The sequence below is a fragment of the Perognathus longimembris genome, chromosome 1 (assembly GCF_023159225.1).
Source record: "Perognathus longimembris pacificus isolate PPM17 chromosome 1, ASM2315922v1, whole genome shotgun sequence".
Lineage (NCBI taxonomy): Eukaryota > Metazoa > Chordata > Mammalia > Rodentia > Heteromyidae > Perognathus > Perognathus longimembris.
In genome coordinates, this window is record NC_063161.1 from 43,248,651 (window position 1) to 43,268,685 (window position 20,035).

General features: G+C 39.5%; 1 protein-coding gene across 1 annotated transcript in view; it reads left to right on the plus strand.

The window, feature by feature from the left end:
- Lrig3 (leucine rich repeats and immunoglobulin like domains 3) overlaps positions 1–20,035 on the plus strand; it is a 53,936-nt gene that overhangs the window by 23,380 nt on the left and 10,521 nt on the right. The window contains exons 4-12 of the mRNA XM_048360632.1: positions 5,876–6,007; positions 6,790–6,933; positions 8,195–8,338; positions 8,705–8,848; positions 9,517–9,660; positions 10,572–10,652; positions 12,388–12,459; positions 15,604–15,675; positions 16,169–16,332. Of these exons, the coding sequence (XP_048216589.1) occupies positions 5,876–6,007; positions 6,790–6,933; positions 8,195–8,338; positions 8,705–8,848; positions 9,517–9,660; positions 10,572–10,652; positions 12,388–12,459; positions 15,604–15,675; positions 16,169–16,332 (1,097 nt within the window). The remainder of the gene's footprint in view (positions 1–5,875; positions 6,008–6,789; positions 6,934–8,194; positions 8,339–8,704; positions 8,849–9,516; positions 9,661–10,571; positions 10,653–12,387; positions 12,460–15,603; positions 15,676–16,168; positions 16,333–20,035) is intronic.

Consider the following 20,035-nt stretch of genomic DNA (forward strand, 5'->3'; position numbering starts at 1 on the left):
TTCAGAAACCTGGCCTGTGTGCAGGGGAGGAGAAAGCTCAGAGTGCGATCAAGAAGGCACAGGAGGAGTGATGCCATGGTGCCATTGTCCCATCTTGTCTTTGGCATCAAATCAGTAGCTTCCCACAGGGTACATTCATGTGGCACACCTGGTTTTGCCTGTCCTTCACCCACTCTTCCTAGCTACTGCTGCTAGAGCAGGGACTTTATTGTACACATGAGAAATGTCATTCCACTATTCAAACCCCTTAGTTCCCTCTCTACAGTTAACCCAAAATAAAAGCCAGTGCCTGGCAAGATTTCTCCAGTCCCGTGGGACCTTCTCCCTCACTCCCAAGTTTCATTCTTTGCCTATCTCTACCAGTGTGTGATGTATATATACTCCAGTCATTAGGTATATCTTCATATCCTGGAAGAGAAGAATCCTTGATTTAACTACTTAGCTAAATCCTGGCCATGCCTTTGCTTCTGCGTAGCACCCTGCAAGCCCCTTTTCTCTCTTGTAAGCCAACTCCTTGGATCTTCCTATAGCCAGTTCCTTCCTATGGAAGGGTTTGCTGACTTCCTTATTCTTCCCACTCCCCTCCATGTGCCTGTCCTTTCTTCATCCTCTGCTCTCTCTCTTCCTTAGTTCTCAAGGAACTTGCCACCCTTTTGGCCTCTGCCATTCGCCTGCTCTTCTCTCTACTAGACTGCAGGTAAGGTCAAGGATATGTCTCTCTTCTTCATGGTTAGATTTCCCTCCAGCAACCTCAGAGTAAGCATCCTTAGACCAAAAAAAGATATTTGGAAAAATTGGCTCGCTGGTGAAATTGACAACAAAATAAAGCCATTATGGCTGGATTTACAGAGCCAAGGATAAAATACCTAGTACTCTGGTTTTCTCTGTGGCCTCTTAGAAGCCTGAAGGAACCAACCATCCACATTCCCAACCATCCAGGCCCCCAGGTCTGTTTGTCCACAAGAGACTAATTATACTTCACCTCAGCAAAGACTTGGCCATGGACTCCCTGTACTATCAACAAACAGAGAAGGCCAAAATATTCCTTGTCTCTTAAGCTGGATTTGCATGAGTGCTAGACACCTCCCAATGCTTGCTGAGTGTCGTGGTTTCTCGACAATGGAAAAATGACATTTCTGTGTAACTGAAGTTATGGGAAAGGGTATCCGCACAGGTTTCGGTGGTGGAGTTGCTGCACTTCACATTGTTGCACCTTTCCTGTCCCCTTGAATGATTAATTAGCTGCAGTGCTTTTTAATATGTCAATCCATTTTGGTATTTATCCATATTTGGAAGAAAAGGAAAGCTGTGACTGAATCGGGTCTCTGTCTTCTATAAATTACTGTTTATGACACACTGGATAAAACACATTTATTCTGAGAGTTTCATCTGAGAGAAGAGCTTTTTAAGTCTATTTTTTCCTATAATTGCCTCTCCTTTTTTTTTTTTTGGCCCCTCTTTCCTGATATAAAGATTTGTTTTTATTTTGATTATTGTTATTTTTAAATTTGAAACTGGTACCTATCAGGTGGTTATTTGCCAGTTGGTCTAAGAGCTCCTAAGAAAGTGTCATTTGGATTTAATTCAGTTCCATTAGGACATATTTGAATTTATTTATTTATTTATTTTTGTGTGATACAGGAGCTATTATTCTAATGGCTGTAAGGGATTTTTTGTGCTGGGAGGCAGCAATGACAAAGACGGCACTGTGTGTGCCGTGTATGTAAGTGAGCGCTTTCACACAGCAATTTAGGAGGTGTGCAGTTCAGGAAATTGCTGGGTTTTGGCTGGAGCATACTTTCACTGCAAGGAAAATTTTATTCGTCACAGAGTAATTGGCAGTTTTAATACCTTGTTCATAATTACCTTATAAACAAACGCACATATAAACCAAAGATTGTATGGTCAGTTATCTCACTTGGAGCCCAATAGGAGCTATGTGAGACACCTGTATATCTCCTTCTCCACCCCCACTTCCTCCTGAGAAAATAATTTGCTCCATTTATTACAACAAAATGTATAAGTCGAGTGTTTTCTTTTTGTTGTTGTTAAAAACTGTATAAGTGTAGCCATCCTGGCTCCCCTCAGACAGTTGGGGGCCAAAGCCAGATGCAGATTTGGAGGGCGCTGTGGAAGGACAGGGCAGGGGCTGGAAAGGCGGGCACTTGGACACTTGTGGGTTCCTCCACTGCTTGTGGGAGGATATCCTGGTAATGCAAACATTGGCTTATGCATTTTAGAGAAAAAAATGTGCCCCTGCAAGCGTGGTTTTGCTGAACCCACAAACCCTGACCCGAAGGCCTTGTGGCTTTGCTCTTGGATTGAATTCATCATCTCCAGGACTTAGAAATTGACTAATTGTCTTCCCTGTATCCTCCAAACCTCACAGCTAGATCAAGGAGCTGGTATGCTGGCGAATCCATATGTGGGCAATGGCCAGCATCAAAGGTCATGGCTGACTTGACTTTAAACAAAATCTACATGATTTTATGGGAATCAAGGGCTGCGATAACTTGGGACTTATACACAGGACTGCATTGCTCACTTGGCTGTTATGAAAGTCAGACTCTTAAGATGTACTGTGTTTGTCACCTTGTGTAGGATTACCTTTCAAAAGAGATTAGACACTCAGACTGGGATTTCAAAGATCAGAAAAAGACAATCACTCCACATTCCTCAAAAGTTATATGTTGTGGGTTTTTTTCATTGTTAAGTTTTTATAATTGATTTATTTATTATCAAAGTGATATACAGAGGGGTTACAGTTTCATACATAAGGAAGTGAGTACATTTCTTATCAAACTTGTTACCTTCTTGTTGTGGGTTTTTAATAATAACCTTGAGAAGTGTTGTTGAAGTATAGAATGAACTTTCTCATTCTTACTGTTCTTGCTCATGGACAAAACAGCACCAAAACTTTTGCTGATATTCAGGAAATCCTCTTTGTAACTCTGGTGGATGAGGAACACCCAGAAATCCTTGGGGTCTTCTTCTGTCCCAAGAGTAGGAGGGAATCCCGCTTTCTTCCTTAAGTGCTGACATGGTGGTGGTTTATTGAGCCATGATGGATTCCCATCTCTGTTTGAAACCACAAGTTCATCTTTTCATTTTATTTACTTAGTTTTTGGCTGAAAAGTAGCGGATTTTTCAGGAGATACATATCTGCTAAGAATATAGTTGCCACAATGCTGTGGATTCTCTATTTTATATGCCATAAACCTTCAGGGGTTGCATTGGAATCAACTTGGACTTACTCCGAGAGGTGATGTAAACACGATTGGATATAGTATATGGAAAACCTTGGATTCCTAATTTTTAACTTACTGTCACATCTAATCTAGAGAAATTATTTTGACAAAATATATTAAAAGTGTTAAGCAGAAGGCCAGGCACCTGAGGCAACATTATTAGATTGCATACCCCTCCCGGCACAGAGTAGTAAAACCATACCCTGCTTTGAAAAAGCGTGCATCATGGCACAGAAGATCAGCAGTGTCCATGCTATGTGAGAAAGCCATTGCAGAATTTTGCCAAGGTACTCGTTACTCAGGAACCTTCTGAGATGGAAGGAGACCTGTGACTTCCAGTAATGCAAAAGCACTTCATATCTGGGCATTCACACACAGTGAAACCAAAAGAGGAAACTCAGGAGAGGAACACTAAGGTGCAGTGCCTATGTGCATCTGACCGTATGAAATACTACTTACCAAAATTAACTTCAGGGCACGGAAACAAGAGGTTTCTTCTTTGTTATTTTTTTTCCTTTTCTTTTGGTCTCGTTTGTTTATTTATCTGTCTATGGGAGAGGAAGAGGTACAGAAATTCAGCAGTGGTACTCATTAGACACTGTGTTGACAACGAACTATATACAACCCATAGGTTGGGGACAGGAGGGAAAAAGTGGGAGCGAATGAGAAAAGGGGTGACATTGTCCAAAAAGAAATGTTTTCTTTACCTGACTTATGTACTCACCTTCATAATAAGTAAATAAATATTTTTAAAAGACTTAATAAACTCAAAGGACTAAAGAAATTTAGCTAGCTATTGGGCAGATAGATAGATCTTTTTTGGTAAGTAAAAGACCATAGAAACCATAGTGTATGATTTGTATAAATTACTAGTTCCGCTTAGAATATGCAGATCATTCCTTCTTGTGAAGAGAAGACCTCACTATGATTTATAAATAGACTGTTACCTTCCTAGATTTTCTGCTCCAATGGGTTCTTGTTCTCTGATTCTAAAGCCCCATGGCTTTCCTCTTGGATAAACTCCATCTTCAGGACCTAGAAATTGACCAGTTGTTCTTCTCACATTCCCCATACTTCACAATTAGATCAAGGAGTTAGTACATTGGAGAATCCACATGGAAGCAATGACCAGAATCAGAGGTCATGGCTGACTTGATGCAAAGCAAAGACTGTATGACCAAGCTATCAGATTTAAGATGACAATTGAGATGGCTTATATATCATTTTAATTACTGTTTTCTATCACAATAGTCAATGAATGCTAATTTTTTTCTTGGAGCTGTTGTGTTGATATCCTTTTAACTACTTTGAAGCCAAGCTCAGGGGCTCACGCCTTTAATTCTAGCTACTTAGGAGATCGATATAGGGAGGATTGTGATTCTAGCCCATTCCCAATGATAAAAGGGTTGTGAGACCATCTCAACTAATAAAAAGCGCTGTGATGTGTCATTTCAGCTACAGTGAAAAGTGTAAAGCAGGAAGATCATGGACCAGGAAAGAAAGCAAGACCTTATTTCTAAAATAATTGATGCCAAGAAGCGATAGAGACACTGTTCAAAGAGTGCCTACCTGGCAAGTACAGGGCCCTGAGTTCAAATTATAGCACCTCAAATCCCCCTAAAAGAGATTTAACTTGATCTCTCTCTTTTCCCTATTAGCAGTAGGAAATGTCTGGAATGTGTACTCTCCTATCTAGTAGACACATGTGGCAATTGAGCTCTTAAAATGTTGCTACTGTAACTGAGCAACTTAAGGAACTGAATTGTGTTGTATGGATCAGATAGTCTAAAATGTAAATCTACCTACCGGCCTAGGTTGGTATCATCTATCTACCATCTAAACTGGGTTTCATCAAATAGTCTGGGTTGGTTGCAAACTTGCAATCCTTTGCCTCAGTTTCTCAAATGCTGAGATTATAGATGTATATATACCCCAATGCCTAGATAACATTTACTATAATTTAAATTTAAAACCACATATGGCTAGTGATGTTAATGTAAAACATGTCCTAATCTGTGTCCAGGGATTAGACTGGTGTGCTCTTAGTATAACGCCTTTTAAATCCTCCAAACCCTGGGGTATTTCTACTGCTCCTGAAGCCTCTGGCAATGCATTGACACTTGTTAAAAGAACAGATCTCTTGAGGCTATCACAGTCCCATTTTGATATTTCCAGATCATTGACCCCTGGGATCTGGGTACTTTTCAAGAGAAGACTTAGATTAGAAATCAAGGGTGAAGGAACAGGAAATTATTTCATCCATTCCTGATTTGCCCACTGGATGTTGAGCATTTTGTTATCCATTTAATACAATGATAACAACTAGTCAGACAAGTAGCCTAAAGAAAAACCAAGCAGTAGTCTTTAAGTGCCTAGCATTCAGGCAGTCACTGCTAACGATCTCCACTTTACATAGAACTGCTTTTCATATATTCTAATAGCATGACTTAGGAGCCAGTGAATAAATCAGAGTGGCCATGATATTTCTGTTTTGCTTAGAAAAATACCGTTTCCATCATTCAAATTTTCATAATTCTTAAGAACAGGTTTGAAATAAAAGATTTTTTTCCTCTTTTCCATGTGTGGTATCATGAATGCCATTATCTGGACTGTCTTCTTTATTCCAGGGCTGGAAACAGGATTTCGGAGATAATTCCTGAGCATCTCAAACTATTTCAGTCCCTTGAAACTTTGGACCTGAGCAGCAATAATATTTCAGAGCTGAAAGATGCATTTCCACCCCTACAACTCAAGTATCTGTAAGTGAACTCTTCTATGCCAAGGATTTTCATCTGTAACAAAAATGTTATATTTCAATGAAAAAAAAAACCCCAAAAACTTTAAATCTGTTATTGTTAATGGACCAAAAATTAAACTTTCTCATTAACCTGAAATTTGTCCTAGGCACAATCTTCATTTTGTTCTTACATTTTGGATTATAAAATATCAGTGGATTTTTTTTGTTGTTTTTTTAAAATTTTGTCCAAAGTAAAACTGAAAGTTAGGGCTAAGGGTGTGTCTCCAGTAGCAGAACCCTTTGCTAGCAAATACAATGAAGGCTCTAACTTCAAACCCTAGTACTGGAAAAAATACAATCAAAGTTAAACTGTTATTGATTTTTGTTAATAAACAGTTGCACAGAAAGTGGAAATGTATCCATAATAAGTTTATGTGTGCATACATGTATACATGTATGAGTGTGTGCGCACAACATGTGTGTGGGTTTGTGAACATGTGTACTCACATGCACACGTACCTGTACTGCAGCTTATGTTCTTGCTTTGCCTGTTTGCTCAAAGCTGGTGTGCTACCACTTGAGCCACACCTCCACTAATACAAAACAAACTTTTGTATCCTTCAGATATAGTATAATGACTCTCCTGCTTGTCCATGTGTGTGAATTAACAACTTTCCCATCAGGACCTAACCAGTAATTATTTGAAAGTGGTCATGGATGGTCAGCTTCTCTGGAGAATCTTGGTAATGCTTGTTAACTTGTCTGTGAAAGCAGAAAGATAGCTCCTCTTCAAACTTTCCACAGGTATATTAACAGCAACCGAGTCACATCTGTGGAACCTGGGTATTTTGACAACTTGGCCAACACACTCCTGGTGTTGAAGCTAAATAGGAACCGACTGTCAACCATCCCACCCAAGATGTTTAAACTGCCACAGCTACAGCAGCTGTAAGTCAAAGTGGCCTCCTAGATACTGTGTCCCATCTCTGCTAAAGCCTAACCTGTGACAAAGAGGAGGGAGAGCCAAGCCTGTGACCACAGCCTTTCTTTGAGAGCAGGAGTTGTAGGATTTGAGTTGGAAAGAGCCTGCCACTTAATACCAGCAACTGCCCAACAAGACACGTTAGATTGTTACTGAAAGAGCGAATAGTATGATCATTGAAAGCCCCTCTTACAAAGGTGCCATTGTGGCACTGCAGAAATCCTGGGGCTGGCAGCAGCTATGGTTTATGACAATAATACTCACAACTCCAGGAGGCTTTGATAGCCTAAGTGGCTATAAAGAACTGTCTTGTTAATAATGGTACACCCATCTGTGAGCAGGTTCCTGCAATAGTGGCTTCCAACCTTGACTGCACATTATAGAGACTTGGGGAGCATTAAAAACAAAATCATAGCTTCAAGGCCACACCCCAAACCAATTATATTAAAACCTCTGGGGGTAAGATCCAGGCCTTTGTAATTTTTACAACTTCCCAAGTGGTTATAAGTGTACAGCCAAGGTTGAGAACTACTGCCTTACAAGAAAGCATTCAACATGAAAAGAAGTAGGGGAGATAGTGACAGACTTTGCACCCACTTAAGTGAGAGATGCCCTGGATGGCTTTGCTCCTGAATACAACTTACATATTAGTGTAATGTTTAATTTCTTCATTCTGGGACATTTAAAAACAAATATTAATTTGTAGGCTGCTATTAATTTGTATGCTACTGAGAGGACAACTATTTAGAGATTAAAATGTAATGTAGTGTTAGTATTCTTTTTCTTTTGTGTGTGTGTGTTAAGTTAATACTGGGGCTGGGCACTGTCACTAAGCTAAGCTTTCTTATTCAAGGCTGATGCTCTACCATTTGAGCCACAGCTCCACTTTAGCTTTTTGTTTTGCATAATTAGTTGAAGATAACCACCAAAATGAATCAAAATCCTGAGAGTTCAGCCTCCTGAGTAGCTAGGAGTATAGGCATGAGCCACTACCACCTGACTATATTAGCATTTTATTATTCCAAATATTCACTATGCCTTTCAGACAGAGAACCACTCTCTGCTAATCAAGGGAAGTTCTTCTTAATGAAAAGGTTTAGACATTTAAAACATTCTATGTAATTTAACACTGACCTGGATTAACTATCATGTAGCAATGACAGGTTTTATTACTAGTTCCAGAATTTGTCATACAACCTAATTGTTCCATTGTAATCTTCAACACAGTGAGCTGAACAGAAACAAGATTAGAAATGTGGATGGCCTCACCTTCCAAGGTCTTGGTGCTCTGAAGTCTTTGAGGATGCAACGAAATGGAGTCACAAGGCTTATGGATGGCGCATTTTGGGGGCTGAGCAACATGGAGATCTTGTAAGTAAGCAAAGGTGGTTGGTGGCCATCCCCATTCCCACCATAGGCTGCATGATCCTTGAAAGCTCAGTGAACATTCAGTGTCTCTTAAGCAAGAACTATGTGTTAAAGTCTCATAACAAACCATCTCATTTATAATTTAGTAGTCAGCTGTTGAGGTTTGCTTCGGATAATCTGGAATTTATGAGCATATCCATTTACAAGGAAGATTTTATAATACCTTTTGCTGATGTTTCCAACCAAGTGAAAGCCAGATCTCGAGTAACAATGGCACTAAGGGCTACATAGCAGTCATCTGTGCCCTTTGAAAAGACCAGATAATGAACTCCTCTCGCTCCTTGCCTTTGATTCTTGCCCTGAATGCAGGCAACTGGACCATAACAACCTGACGGAGATTACCAAAGGCTGGCTTTACGGCTTACTGATGCTGCAGGAACTTCATCTGAGCCAGAATGCCATCCACAGGATCAACCCTGATGCCTGGGAGTTCTGCCAGAAACTCAGTGAGCTGTGAGTCGCCTTTCATTCTCCTTGGGTTTCAGAAAAGGGAGCACAGCAGAGTATGAGCTTCTTAGCACTGATATGTGACATTTTCATAACAATGTTTCCAAGGTGATGGTTTATTTGGGTCTCCCTTCCCCATACAACCCTGTCACATTTCTGCTGTGATAAGTTGAAGCCAACTTGGCTTCTTTTATTTCCCTGGCCCATGGTCAAAAGCAATCATGCTCTCATTATTGTTGTTATTACTATTTTATTGTTTTGTAGTTGTATAAAAAGGTTACAGTCCCTGTAAGTCATGCTACAAGTACAATGCATCTTGATCAATGTCCCCCCCCTTATGTTATTCTCCCCCATTTACCCCCTCCACTTTACACTCAAGTTAGCATAGTTCAATTTTATGTAATGTACATTGACTATAATGGCTATGTTTATGCTCACCCTTCCTCCTTCCCTCCTTAAAAAAAAAAAATGACTAAGATGAAAAGTAATGTTTTCCTGAGTATGGTTAAGTCAGAACTTAAAAATAAGGATTATTGAAACTATATTTATTACCTGCCTTGTAGAAAACCAAATCATTGTGTTGAATGGGAAAAAAATAAAAATTGTTTATACACACACACACACACATACACACACACACACACACACACACATATATCTTTTTTTCTTTACAGAGACCTAACTTTCAACCACTTGTCGAGGTTAGACGATTCGAGCTTCCTTGGTCTAAGTTTACTAAATACCCTGTCCATTGGGAACAACAAAGTCAACTACATTGCTGATTGTGCCTTCCGGGGGCTTTCCAGTTTAAAGACTTTGTAAGTTACATGTTTTTCTCTCCATCCACAGAACCTAATTGGTTCCTAAATGTGCCCACTTTTCTCCCAGCAGATTTTCTTTGTTGTTAAGGAAATGTGTACAGCCTCAAAAAGAGGGCCATAATCTTTCCCAGAACAGTTTGATTAAAATGGATCCATTTCATCCATCTGTGTTTCTTAAGGGGATTAAAAAGGCTGGTGATCAGACTGTGAAGTGACTTTAGTTACCCTTCTCAGGATCTCTGCGATGGTCCTAACTACCTAAGAGATAAATAACTTTAAATCTACTCACATTTCTTTATAAAATGCAGATTAAAAATAACTCCAAGCAAAACGGTACACAAAGGATAGTGAGGGAAGATATATGCTTATGGTGTGAGGTCTATCTATATACAATCTGATCTCTTCCCTATGGGGTGGGGAATAAGAGAGTTAAATTAATTCACCTTTGAAAATTCTCAAATGTGAATTGAACATTGCACAATGGGTTTTTGATTTTTGCCCTGTCAGAAATTTGCACCATTTCCTGTCGGGAGCCTTAAGACAATTGGAAGACACCCCGTATGCATTGACCAACTCCTTCCTGCTTGTGTGGCTGGAACAATTGCTTTAGAATTCAGTGTATTTGTTTTCAAACAAGTTCAAGTCTTCTGAATTTAGACATTTTGATGGAGGAGGATCTCATAGAGATCGAGAGTCAACTGTCTTGATTTGGAGCAAAAACCTTAAAATGTTATTGAGGGAAGAGTACAGAGTAAGAGCAATCTCCTGGAAAATGAAGCTCATTATTTGGAAAAGGCGTGGAGGTGATTCAGGGATTAGGAGGAATTGGTTACAGATGCTCTGCCACCTGGGTGGTGACCTTAGGTCTCTGGAGCATTATCTCTAATGAGAATACTTGTCTCTATTAGGGATCTGAAGAACAATGAGATTTCATGGACTATTGAAGACATGAATGGCGCCTTCTCTGGGCTTGACAAACTGAGACGGCTGTGAGTATAATTTGTCTCATCATGGGGCTCCACTCTGACTGAAGATTTTTGTTTTAATTGAAGTCACTTCCATAGCATGACATTGTAAGAGATGAGAAGTAGGTGTCCCATCCTGTTGCCACATCTTCTCATTTCTTCCTAGTGAGTGTTGGTGCCACAAGATGTGTGCAGGATAATTAGCTTTTCTCTTCTTCCGATAGAAGGAAAGAAATGCAAGCATTTAGTTTGTGCCACTTGTTTTAGGATCTGAGTCTGAACTTTAAATGGTTTTGTGTGTTTAGACTTTGGTATTATTGCATGCCAAAGTGAGGGCCCATACAAACTTCACTTCTCTGAATGCCCCTCCCCCAGCCCCACCCCCGGGTTGAAGTTTACTTACCAGAAATTGTCCAGTGACAACTGATAATATTCCAGCATTCATTGATAACGCCACAGGGGACTCCCAAGAATACAAGATGAAGTATCTTACATTCATCCATAAAATTGTCTTGGAGGTGATAAGATTAGGTTTTAAGCTGACAATAAAGAGGAGGAGAGGAGAAAACTTTCAATATTCTTTGCTGTATCTGTAACCATATCCTTGAAATAAAGTTTCTTCCTATTCTTAGAAAAGACTTGGAAGGAATATACTTTAAAGTGTCCATCAGAGTAACTTCTTTTGTTGTTGTTGGTAGTGGTGGTGGTGGGGCTTGAACTCTGTGCGTGGGTGCTGTCCCTGAGCTCTTCAGCTCAAAGCTAGCACTCTGCCACTTGAGCCACAGCTCCACTCAGAGTAACTTTTTTTTTCTCTCTTTAAAAATTTTTTTAATTTAATTTTATTGTAAAGGTGATATACCGAGGGTTAGAGTTTCATAAGTAAGGTAATGAATACATTTCTTTCTTGTTGAACATTTTTACTTCCTCATTTTTCTCCCATTTCTTCCTGTGACTCCCCCTGCCCCAAATTGTAAAGTTAATTTCCAACATAGTGTCTTGTGAGTATGACTGTTGCATTGGTTCACCCTTTGCCCTTTGTCTCACCATTTTGTTATTCCCCTGCCCTTCCTCAAATTAGATAAATGTATATACAAGACACAGGGTACCAAGATCAAAAACAACACCAAACTTTTAAAGACAAAGACCACATGTTTGGGTAGTGACCAAGCCCAAACATAAAGGCATAAGGAGAGGCACTATGAGCAGGGCTTCCTGAGCCTAAACAACACAGTAGTACATTTGGATATCTTTTCTTGGGCTAAACAACAAGTGCATCTGATCTGATCTAGCCCATAGAGCCCCTCCTGCTCTATGGACTGAGCTAGGCATCTGCAATTTAGAGGATGGCTTGTTTTACCTCTAAGCCTTGAAAGTTGGGTGGATGGCTTCCATCATCAGAGTAACTTCTTAATACTTACTTTTGCTGGGTTTTCTGATGAATGCTTTGAAAACCATGTTGAGCCACCTCTAAGCCTTGAAAGTTGGGTGGATGGCTTCCATCATCAGAGTAACTTCTTAATACTTACTTTTGCTGGGTTTTCTGATGAATGCTTTGAAAACCATGTTGAGCCACAATATTGAAATATAGACAGCAGGGGCACACTTTTATAAGATCTATTGTTTAATTGAAGAAAATGGAATTGTTCACAAATGATTTAAAGAGCATTTCTTTCTCTGAGAGCTCTACCTCTAAAGTAACTTCCCAAAATTCACTGTTTCAATGTAATTTTCCTTCCTTTGTTAATCTTTTTCCCCCCAGAATACTCCAGGGAAATCGGATTCGATCTATTACTAAAAAAGCCTTCACAGGTCTGGATGCATTAGAACATCTGTGAGTATCTGAAATTTAGTTATCCCAAAGTTCACCTACAATACTTGCTATTTGTCTGTCATGAAAGAAGACAAATGAAAATGTAATGTTTTGACATTCTTTCAGTACTCTAACTTGTGTTTGTATACATATAATTTGTCGATGTATGTATGTATCTATCTATCTCTCTTTTTTTCTTTTTATTACATATCCTTTTCTCTTCCCTCTCCTTCTTTCCTTTCTTCTCTCTCATTTATCTGTATAAAAGTTTACCTTTGTATGTTTTTCTGTGCATTTAAAGACATTACCATAATTCATCACTGAGTTTCATTTGTTTTCTTATATAATCATATATGTTGGGCATTACATCCAGTGTGTGTGTGTGTATATATATATATAAAATGTATGTGTGTCTGTGTATACACACACATATATGCATGCACATACACATATATGGAAAGAGAAAGAGAGAAATACTGTGAGAGACAACAGAGTCAGAAAGTCCCATTTAATCCTTACAAGAATATTATTTCTTCATATGTACCTAGATGGAGGTCATGATGATTTGTTGATTCTATTAAAGTTCAAAGGCAGCCCTCACACTCCTTAATAGTGACATGGGAGGGTTTTCAGACTATTTTGAGAGTTTTGTTGCTGCTATTGCTTGATACAGAATGTACAACCTAGCCCTCCTCATTGTTCTCCATCCGTGACAGGGAGAAACAGGACTGAATGTAGGGCTGCCTCTGCCTTCATAGTGTCCCTGTGTCTCCAGCCTGAACCTGACTTCTCTTCCCTTTCTCAGAGCCCCCAGCACACATTTCTGCAGTGAGATTTAGGGTGGAGGATTTTCCAGCTACTCAGAGAGAAAGGGTGGCTTATCTTGGGAAGACTCCAAGATTGCCTGAGCACTGTGTTGACTAACAGAACAAACCAACTCCTTAAATCAAGGTTATCTTACACTGGTACAGTAAAGTTACAATATAATAAGTAATATGCTCCCTCTGTTAAAGCTTGTAGCTGACAGTTGTCATATCTGTTCACTTGGGCAGAAGAAGTTACAATGTAAAATTCACATTTGGCTTATACTCATTTGGACTGGGGATGAAAGGGAAGACTCAGTTGCTATCATGAACTACTGTGTGTTGTCTTCTGACTCCACCAGTTAGTTGGAGAGAGATTTGGCTCACTAGCCATCTTGACAGTGCAGTAGGAAAACTTGAAACAGGATTCTCAAAGCCACTATGGGAAGGGTGGGCCAGTATTGCTCTACTTCCTGAAAACAGATTAGATTCTTTTTTTTTTCAGATTAGATTCTTTTTCAAGGGAAAACTAGCCAAAATGGGCTTGTGAACTAGCCTGTTCTGTTTATGAGAAAGTGGAATTTATGGAGCAGTGGACTATTAATCTCTGCCTCTATTTTCTTTCACCTCTCTTGACTGTCCCCAAGTCTGGTACCTTCCCTCTTTGCCTTCTGTTTCCCACTGCCTTTTTCCAATTCCCTTTTACATGCTATAACCTCTGCAGAAAAACAGCACTAACCATTACTAACCATTGTGGCTAGAACTTGCAGCCAAACTGCTTATAAGCACCAGTGAAAAAATAAAATCAGTCTTGAATAGTGTGTCGTTATAAATGGAATATCTGGAATGTTTATTTGTTTTAACAAAGACATCTTGTCTGAGCACTTACTATCCTTATGTTAGTGAGTTGCGTATGGTCGGATTAGGCAGATGTTTAAAGGCACAGATTTCTGGAGTTAAAAATAACTAGATGGGGGGAATATGGCCTAGTGGCAAGAGCGCTTGCCTTGTATACATGAAGCCCTGGGTTCGATTCCCCAGCACCACATATATAGAAAATGGCCAGAATTGGCGCTGTGGCTCAAGTGGCAGAGTGCTAGCCTTGAGCAAAAAGAAGCCAGGGACAGTGCTCAGGCCCTGAGTCCAAGGCCCAGAACTGGCAAAAATAAATAAATAAATAAATAAATAAATAAATAAATAAATAAATAAATAAATAAATAAAATAACTAGATGGATTCCAATCTTACCCTTTCATGCTAAGCAACTTGGTAGTACCATCTTCTTTTGAGTCACTCCAGGAATAAATACAATAAATAATGAAGGTACATAAATCACTTAAGGAAGTGTGTCTTATAAAAAGTAGTCTGTAAATTAGAGAAAGCCAGGATGAACTGGTAGAAGTACTCCATACAGGGGCTGGGACTGTGGCTTAGCAGTAGAGTGCTTGCCTTACATGCATGAAGCCCTGGGTTCGATTCCTCAACACCACATAGATAGGAAAGGCCAGAAGTGGCTCTGTGGCTCAAGTGGTGGAGTGCTAACCTTGAGCAAAGAGAAGCCAGGGACAGTGCTCAGCCCCTGAGTTCAAGCCCCAGGACTGGCAAAAAAGAAAAAAAAAGAAGTACTTCATACACACATACAAAAATAGAACAGTGACACCTGTTGAAATTTGGTGAGACTAGGACCTGAACTCAGGGTCTCACATTGAGCTTGCTCACTCTGCTGCCACTCTACCACCTGAGCAATGCCTCCAACTTGGCCTTTTGAGGCTAATTTGGAGGGAGAATCTTGCTGATTTTTCTGCCCAAGTTGGCTTTGGATATCTATCCTCCAGATCACAGCCCTCTGACTAGCTATAATGATAGGCATTAACCACCACTACCAACTTTGAAATTGTTTTAAGATGGTGATGGGAGGGAAAAAGGGGGAGCGACTTGGACCATATATGGAAATATCACTATATACAACTACTACATGCTATTAAAATTTTTTAAAAATGCTTTTCAAATGTATGATTGTGATGAATTGCCTTTACATCTTTAAAAGTTAACTAATAATTGACTAATTTGAGTGAGAGAGACAATAAAGCAATGGAGTAGAACTTGGGTCATTAGGAATGAAAGAATGTGATGACAAGATGTAACATGACGTTTCAGTAACGGAATGTGTTTTTGATAACAAAAATCCCCAATCCTTCTACTCGAGCTTTCTAGTAGATTCCTCAGTAACCCCTATATTCATGCATTTGAACACACGAACTATTCACTTTGTGTACGGATATTTACGTAGTGTGGCCCAAACTTTGTCCCAAGACTCAAGATGACTAGTTTACCTTCATGTGTGTGATTTGGCTGTTTTTCAGAGACCTGAGTGACAACGCCATCATGTCTTTACAAGGCAACGCATTTTCCCAAATGAAGAAACTGCAACAACTGTAAGCTTTCCTTTTCTTTCCTTGAGTTTCAAATAAAGCATCCAAGAGGAAACTGTCATGGGGTGTCATCCCAAATTACGGGTCTATAAAAAGTGTCTAGCATATTCTTCTCATTAATTTTTCTACCAGAAAAACCAAAGCAATTGGTTATTTGTTCCTTTTGTTAGCCAAAAGGAGCTTTCTTTTTCTTACTGTTTTGAATTTGCCATCAATCTCTGGGACCTGGGACCTAAACAGAGTAGTGATATTTTAGTTGTAAGGAATTTTGATGCCTAATTTTGGCCTTCAGGTAGGCCAATAAGAGGAAAGAAGGCAGAAAGCAAAGCCAGCAAGGTATGTTTCTTTGCATTGTAAGATGGAGGCTAGAATATAGCAAGGGATGTGTATATTTGGTTTCCACATTCATGGCTTTGTTAATATTTACTTAAGTTTAGTTTAGTTGGAGAAATCTGCATTTCATACAAAACAAATTGAATGTAATTACTCTCCTCAGGCATTTAAATACATCAAGCCTTTTGTGTGATTGCCAGCTGAAATGGCTTCCACAGTGGGTGGCGGAGAATAACTTTCAGAGCTTTGTCAATGCCATTTGTGCCCATCCTCAGCTGCTAAAAGGAAGAAGTATTTTTGCTGTCAGCCCTGATGGCTTTGTGTGTGGTGAGTATAAGTATCACCCACCCTGGGTTTTTATTTATTCCCCTCATTTGCCCAAAATAATGGTTTTGACTAGATTTATACTGCCTTAATAAAGCTTTTATTTCTGCTGAGGTAGATGGAATTGGATCTATAGTTTGCTGATGGTTCTTACAAATGGGAACAGAGGGTTTTCTTAAAAATTTTTTTTTCATTTTTGTTTTGGCCTCGTGGTTTGGTGGAAAGAGAATGAAATTGGATCTGGAAAGAACTGAAGGGCAGTCTCAGGCTCTGCTTCACTTTATGAAATTCCCCAGATCTTAGTCTCTTCATCTGAGAAATGGTGGCTCCTCTGGTGCTGCTTTTGGTTTTATTTTGTTTGTTTGTATTACTTGTTTTTTATTAGCTTACATTAGTTATACAAAGGAGGATTTCATTGTTATATACGATGTGTCATTCAATCTCACCCTCCCCCCCATCACTCTCCTGTCACACTTTCTTATCCTTCCTAAAACAATTTCAATAGTTTTCCTCTTCAGTTTTCATAGTTGTACATTTTCATATTCACTTTCTCTGCAGCTGCTTTTGAATGTTGGTTCTGGTTTCAGTGAACACAGTATTAATAGCTGTCTTTAGTGTTGCTGATTATTATGATTGATGTTTGTTTTCTTAATCTTTACTCCTGCTTATTTTTAGAGAACATGAAGAAAATGGTAGTTCCTAATGGTGACAGCCAAAGATGCGGTACATGAAGTTTTCTTAGTGGTTCTGTTCTTTTTCTGGGTTTTATTGAGAGGCTTGTAGTGAAGAAAATGAAGTAGCTAAGGATTTATGGGTTGTTGGGAAGTTAACTATTGGTGGATAAAGTGTAATACATTATGGAAAGTTTGAATTTATTGCAAATAATTTGTGTATGTCTGTGTGTGTGTGTGTGTGTGTGTGTGTGTGTGTGTGTGTGTGTACTGGGGCTTGAACTCAGGGTCTCATGTTATTGCTTAGCTATTTCACTCAAGGCTGGTGTTCTACCACTTTAACTACACTAACCTTCACTTCTGATTTTTTTGGTGATTAATTGGAGATTAGAGTCTCACAGACTTTTCTGCCTGGGCTGACTTTGAACCTCGATCCTCAGATCACAGCCTCATAAGTAGCTAGGATTACAGGTATGAGTCACAAGAGCCTAGCTTATTAAAATTAATCTTTTTTTTTTTTTGCCAGTCCTGGGGCTTGGACTCAGGGCCTGAGCACTGTCTCTGGCTTCTTTTTGCTCAAGGCTAGCACTCTGCCACTTGAGCTACAGTGCCGCTTCTGGCCGTTTTCTGTATATGTGGTGCTGGGGAATTGAACCCAGGGCCTCATGTATACAAGGCAAGCACTCTTGCCACTAGGCCATATCCCCAGCCCTTAAAATTAATCTTAAGATCCATTGATTCAGCACCCAAGGAACTTAGCACTAGCAACTGTTGACCGAGAATTCACAGAACTAGCCACTATCATATCTTGATTTTAAAAATAATGATAATAATAATAAGTCTCTCGTTTCTGAGGTAGCTGTCTGCTACCACATTGCTGTTGGCCACTGGCTACCAGAGAATAGTTTATAAAAATAAATGTGCATCTAAAAGCTGAAATCAAAATTTCCTTAAATGTAAGCACTGAGTAGGGAGAGGACAGAGTCAATTTTTTACACTGGCATTTAAAATTTTACTGAACACTGCCTTGCCTACGACATATTTTGTTTTTTGGTTGCAGCATTAAAGAGTGCCAGCACTTTCTGGAAATAAAACCTCTGGTGTAGCTTTTGGAACCAGATAAGTTTTTGGCATTCATGTGCAAGGGCCCAAGTGAGCTATTGCTTTCCCATGATCCTTGTTTCTCAGCCCCCAAATCCCAAGACAGAAACTCCTTAGCAATCTAAGACAATTGCAGATATGTGTATGCTTCCGTGGTGATTCTGGGCTCAGGCAAACATTTCAGATGATCTTCCAAGAGTAGTTATCTTGTTTACACCACACAGGCCTACCCTGGAACATGAGCATCCACATGCTTGTTCACACTCATAAAAGGGCATCGTGTATATGTGTGTGTATGTGTACTGGGACTTGTTACCCTTTTTACTCAAGATAGGCACTTTACCACTTGAGCTACAGCTCTACGTGTGTGTGTGTGTGTGTGTGTGTGTGTGTGTGAAAAAAAAATAGTATTTTTATTTTAAGATGCTTTTTTAAAATAGCATGCCACATTGTAATGTCTATGGAAAAAAGCTTTTCTTTTGGAATCAGACATATCAAAAGTTAATTTAACAGCTCTACTTTTTGCTGGTTAAAGGAAAAAAAAAGATTTCACAGGCTTTTCTTCCCTGAGCTAGCTTCAAAGCTTACTCTTCAGATCTCAACCTCCTGAGTAGCTAGGATTACAGGCGGGAACCACTGGCACCTGGCAAAAGGTCATCATTTTAAACTTCCCAAATCATACATGTTGGTAGATCTGAAATGCTTCCTTTGGGGAAAGCAGAAGTTCAAAAAAGGTGACTTTTCCAAAAAGTAAGAGAGAACTAAAAATAAGTGTTTAGAATGAAACAGTTGCTCAACTCTAATTATAATGTAGCTTGAACAGGGTGATTGCCTGGCTGCCTCACTGCAGGCCTGGGCCAGCACCACATACACAGACTCCAGAAGCTTTTTCGTTCCAAAGACAGTTTGCTGTTCCTTTTCTTTTTCTTTTTTTCTTCTAGCCCTGCCCAAAGTACTGTGTTTTTAATATTGCTTCAGTTTAGGGTAGATGGAGTAATTGTTATCCTTGGTGATATTGATGACAATATTGATGGACAAAATTGCAGTTCCTCAGAAGAATGCTAAGATATCCCATGAGCCTTTGAAAGCGGCCTGTTTGATTCTTCCTTGTGCCAGTACTGGGGCTTGAACTCAGGGCTTTATGCTTTTAACTTATTTAAATGGTCAGGCTGGCTCTCTGCCTTTGAGCTACACTTCCACTCCTTTTTTTTCCCCTTCTTTATTTTTAATTTTTTTCTGGTACCAGGATTTGTGCTTGGGGTCTTATGTTTGCTCAGCTTGCAAGTGGCTGGCACTCTGCCACTTGATTTATGCCTCCAGCCTGATGCCTGATTATTTAGAAAATAAGAGTCCCCCAGACTTTTCTACGCAGGGTGACTTCAAGCCACTGTCCCCCAAATCTGAGCCTACTGAGTAGTTAGGATAACAAAAGCTTGAGACACCAAATCCTGACTAATATTCTCATTTTCACTTGACACCAAGTAATTGTATATATGTTTGGGTACAGTGTGGCATTTCTACAAATAAATGTGTGTAATGATCACATCAAAGTAACCAGCCTATCTATCACCCTATGTGTACACCATTTCCTGTTCTGTGAATGTTAAAAGTCCTGTCTTGGCACATCTGAAATAATCACTTATTTGCTGTCAAACATAGTTGGATAACTGGGCATTGCTCACTTTTTAAATATTGTCTGATTTCTCTTGTGACTTCTTATTGCTTGCTTCCATTTCTGTGGGGCATCAAGCCTTTGGAATAAATAATGGATTTTCTGGTAGATTCAAGGTAATAACCTTCTTTCCGTAATAATGATGGATAAATAGGTCTGTTGTCTGTGTCTGACGTCCAGCGTTTTCCAGGTACCACTTGAGCACTGGGACTGCTAGTGTGTCTGTCAAGACAGACACAGAGGGTCAGACCTCAGCTGCTGT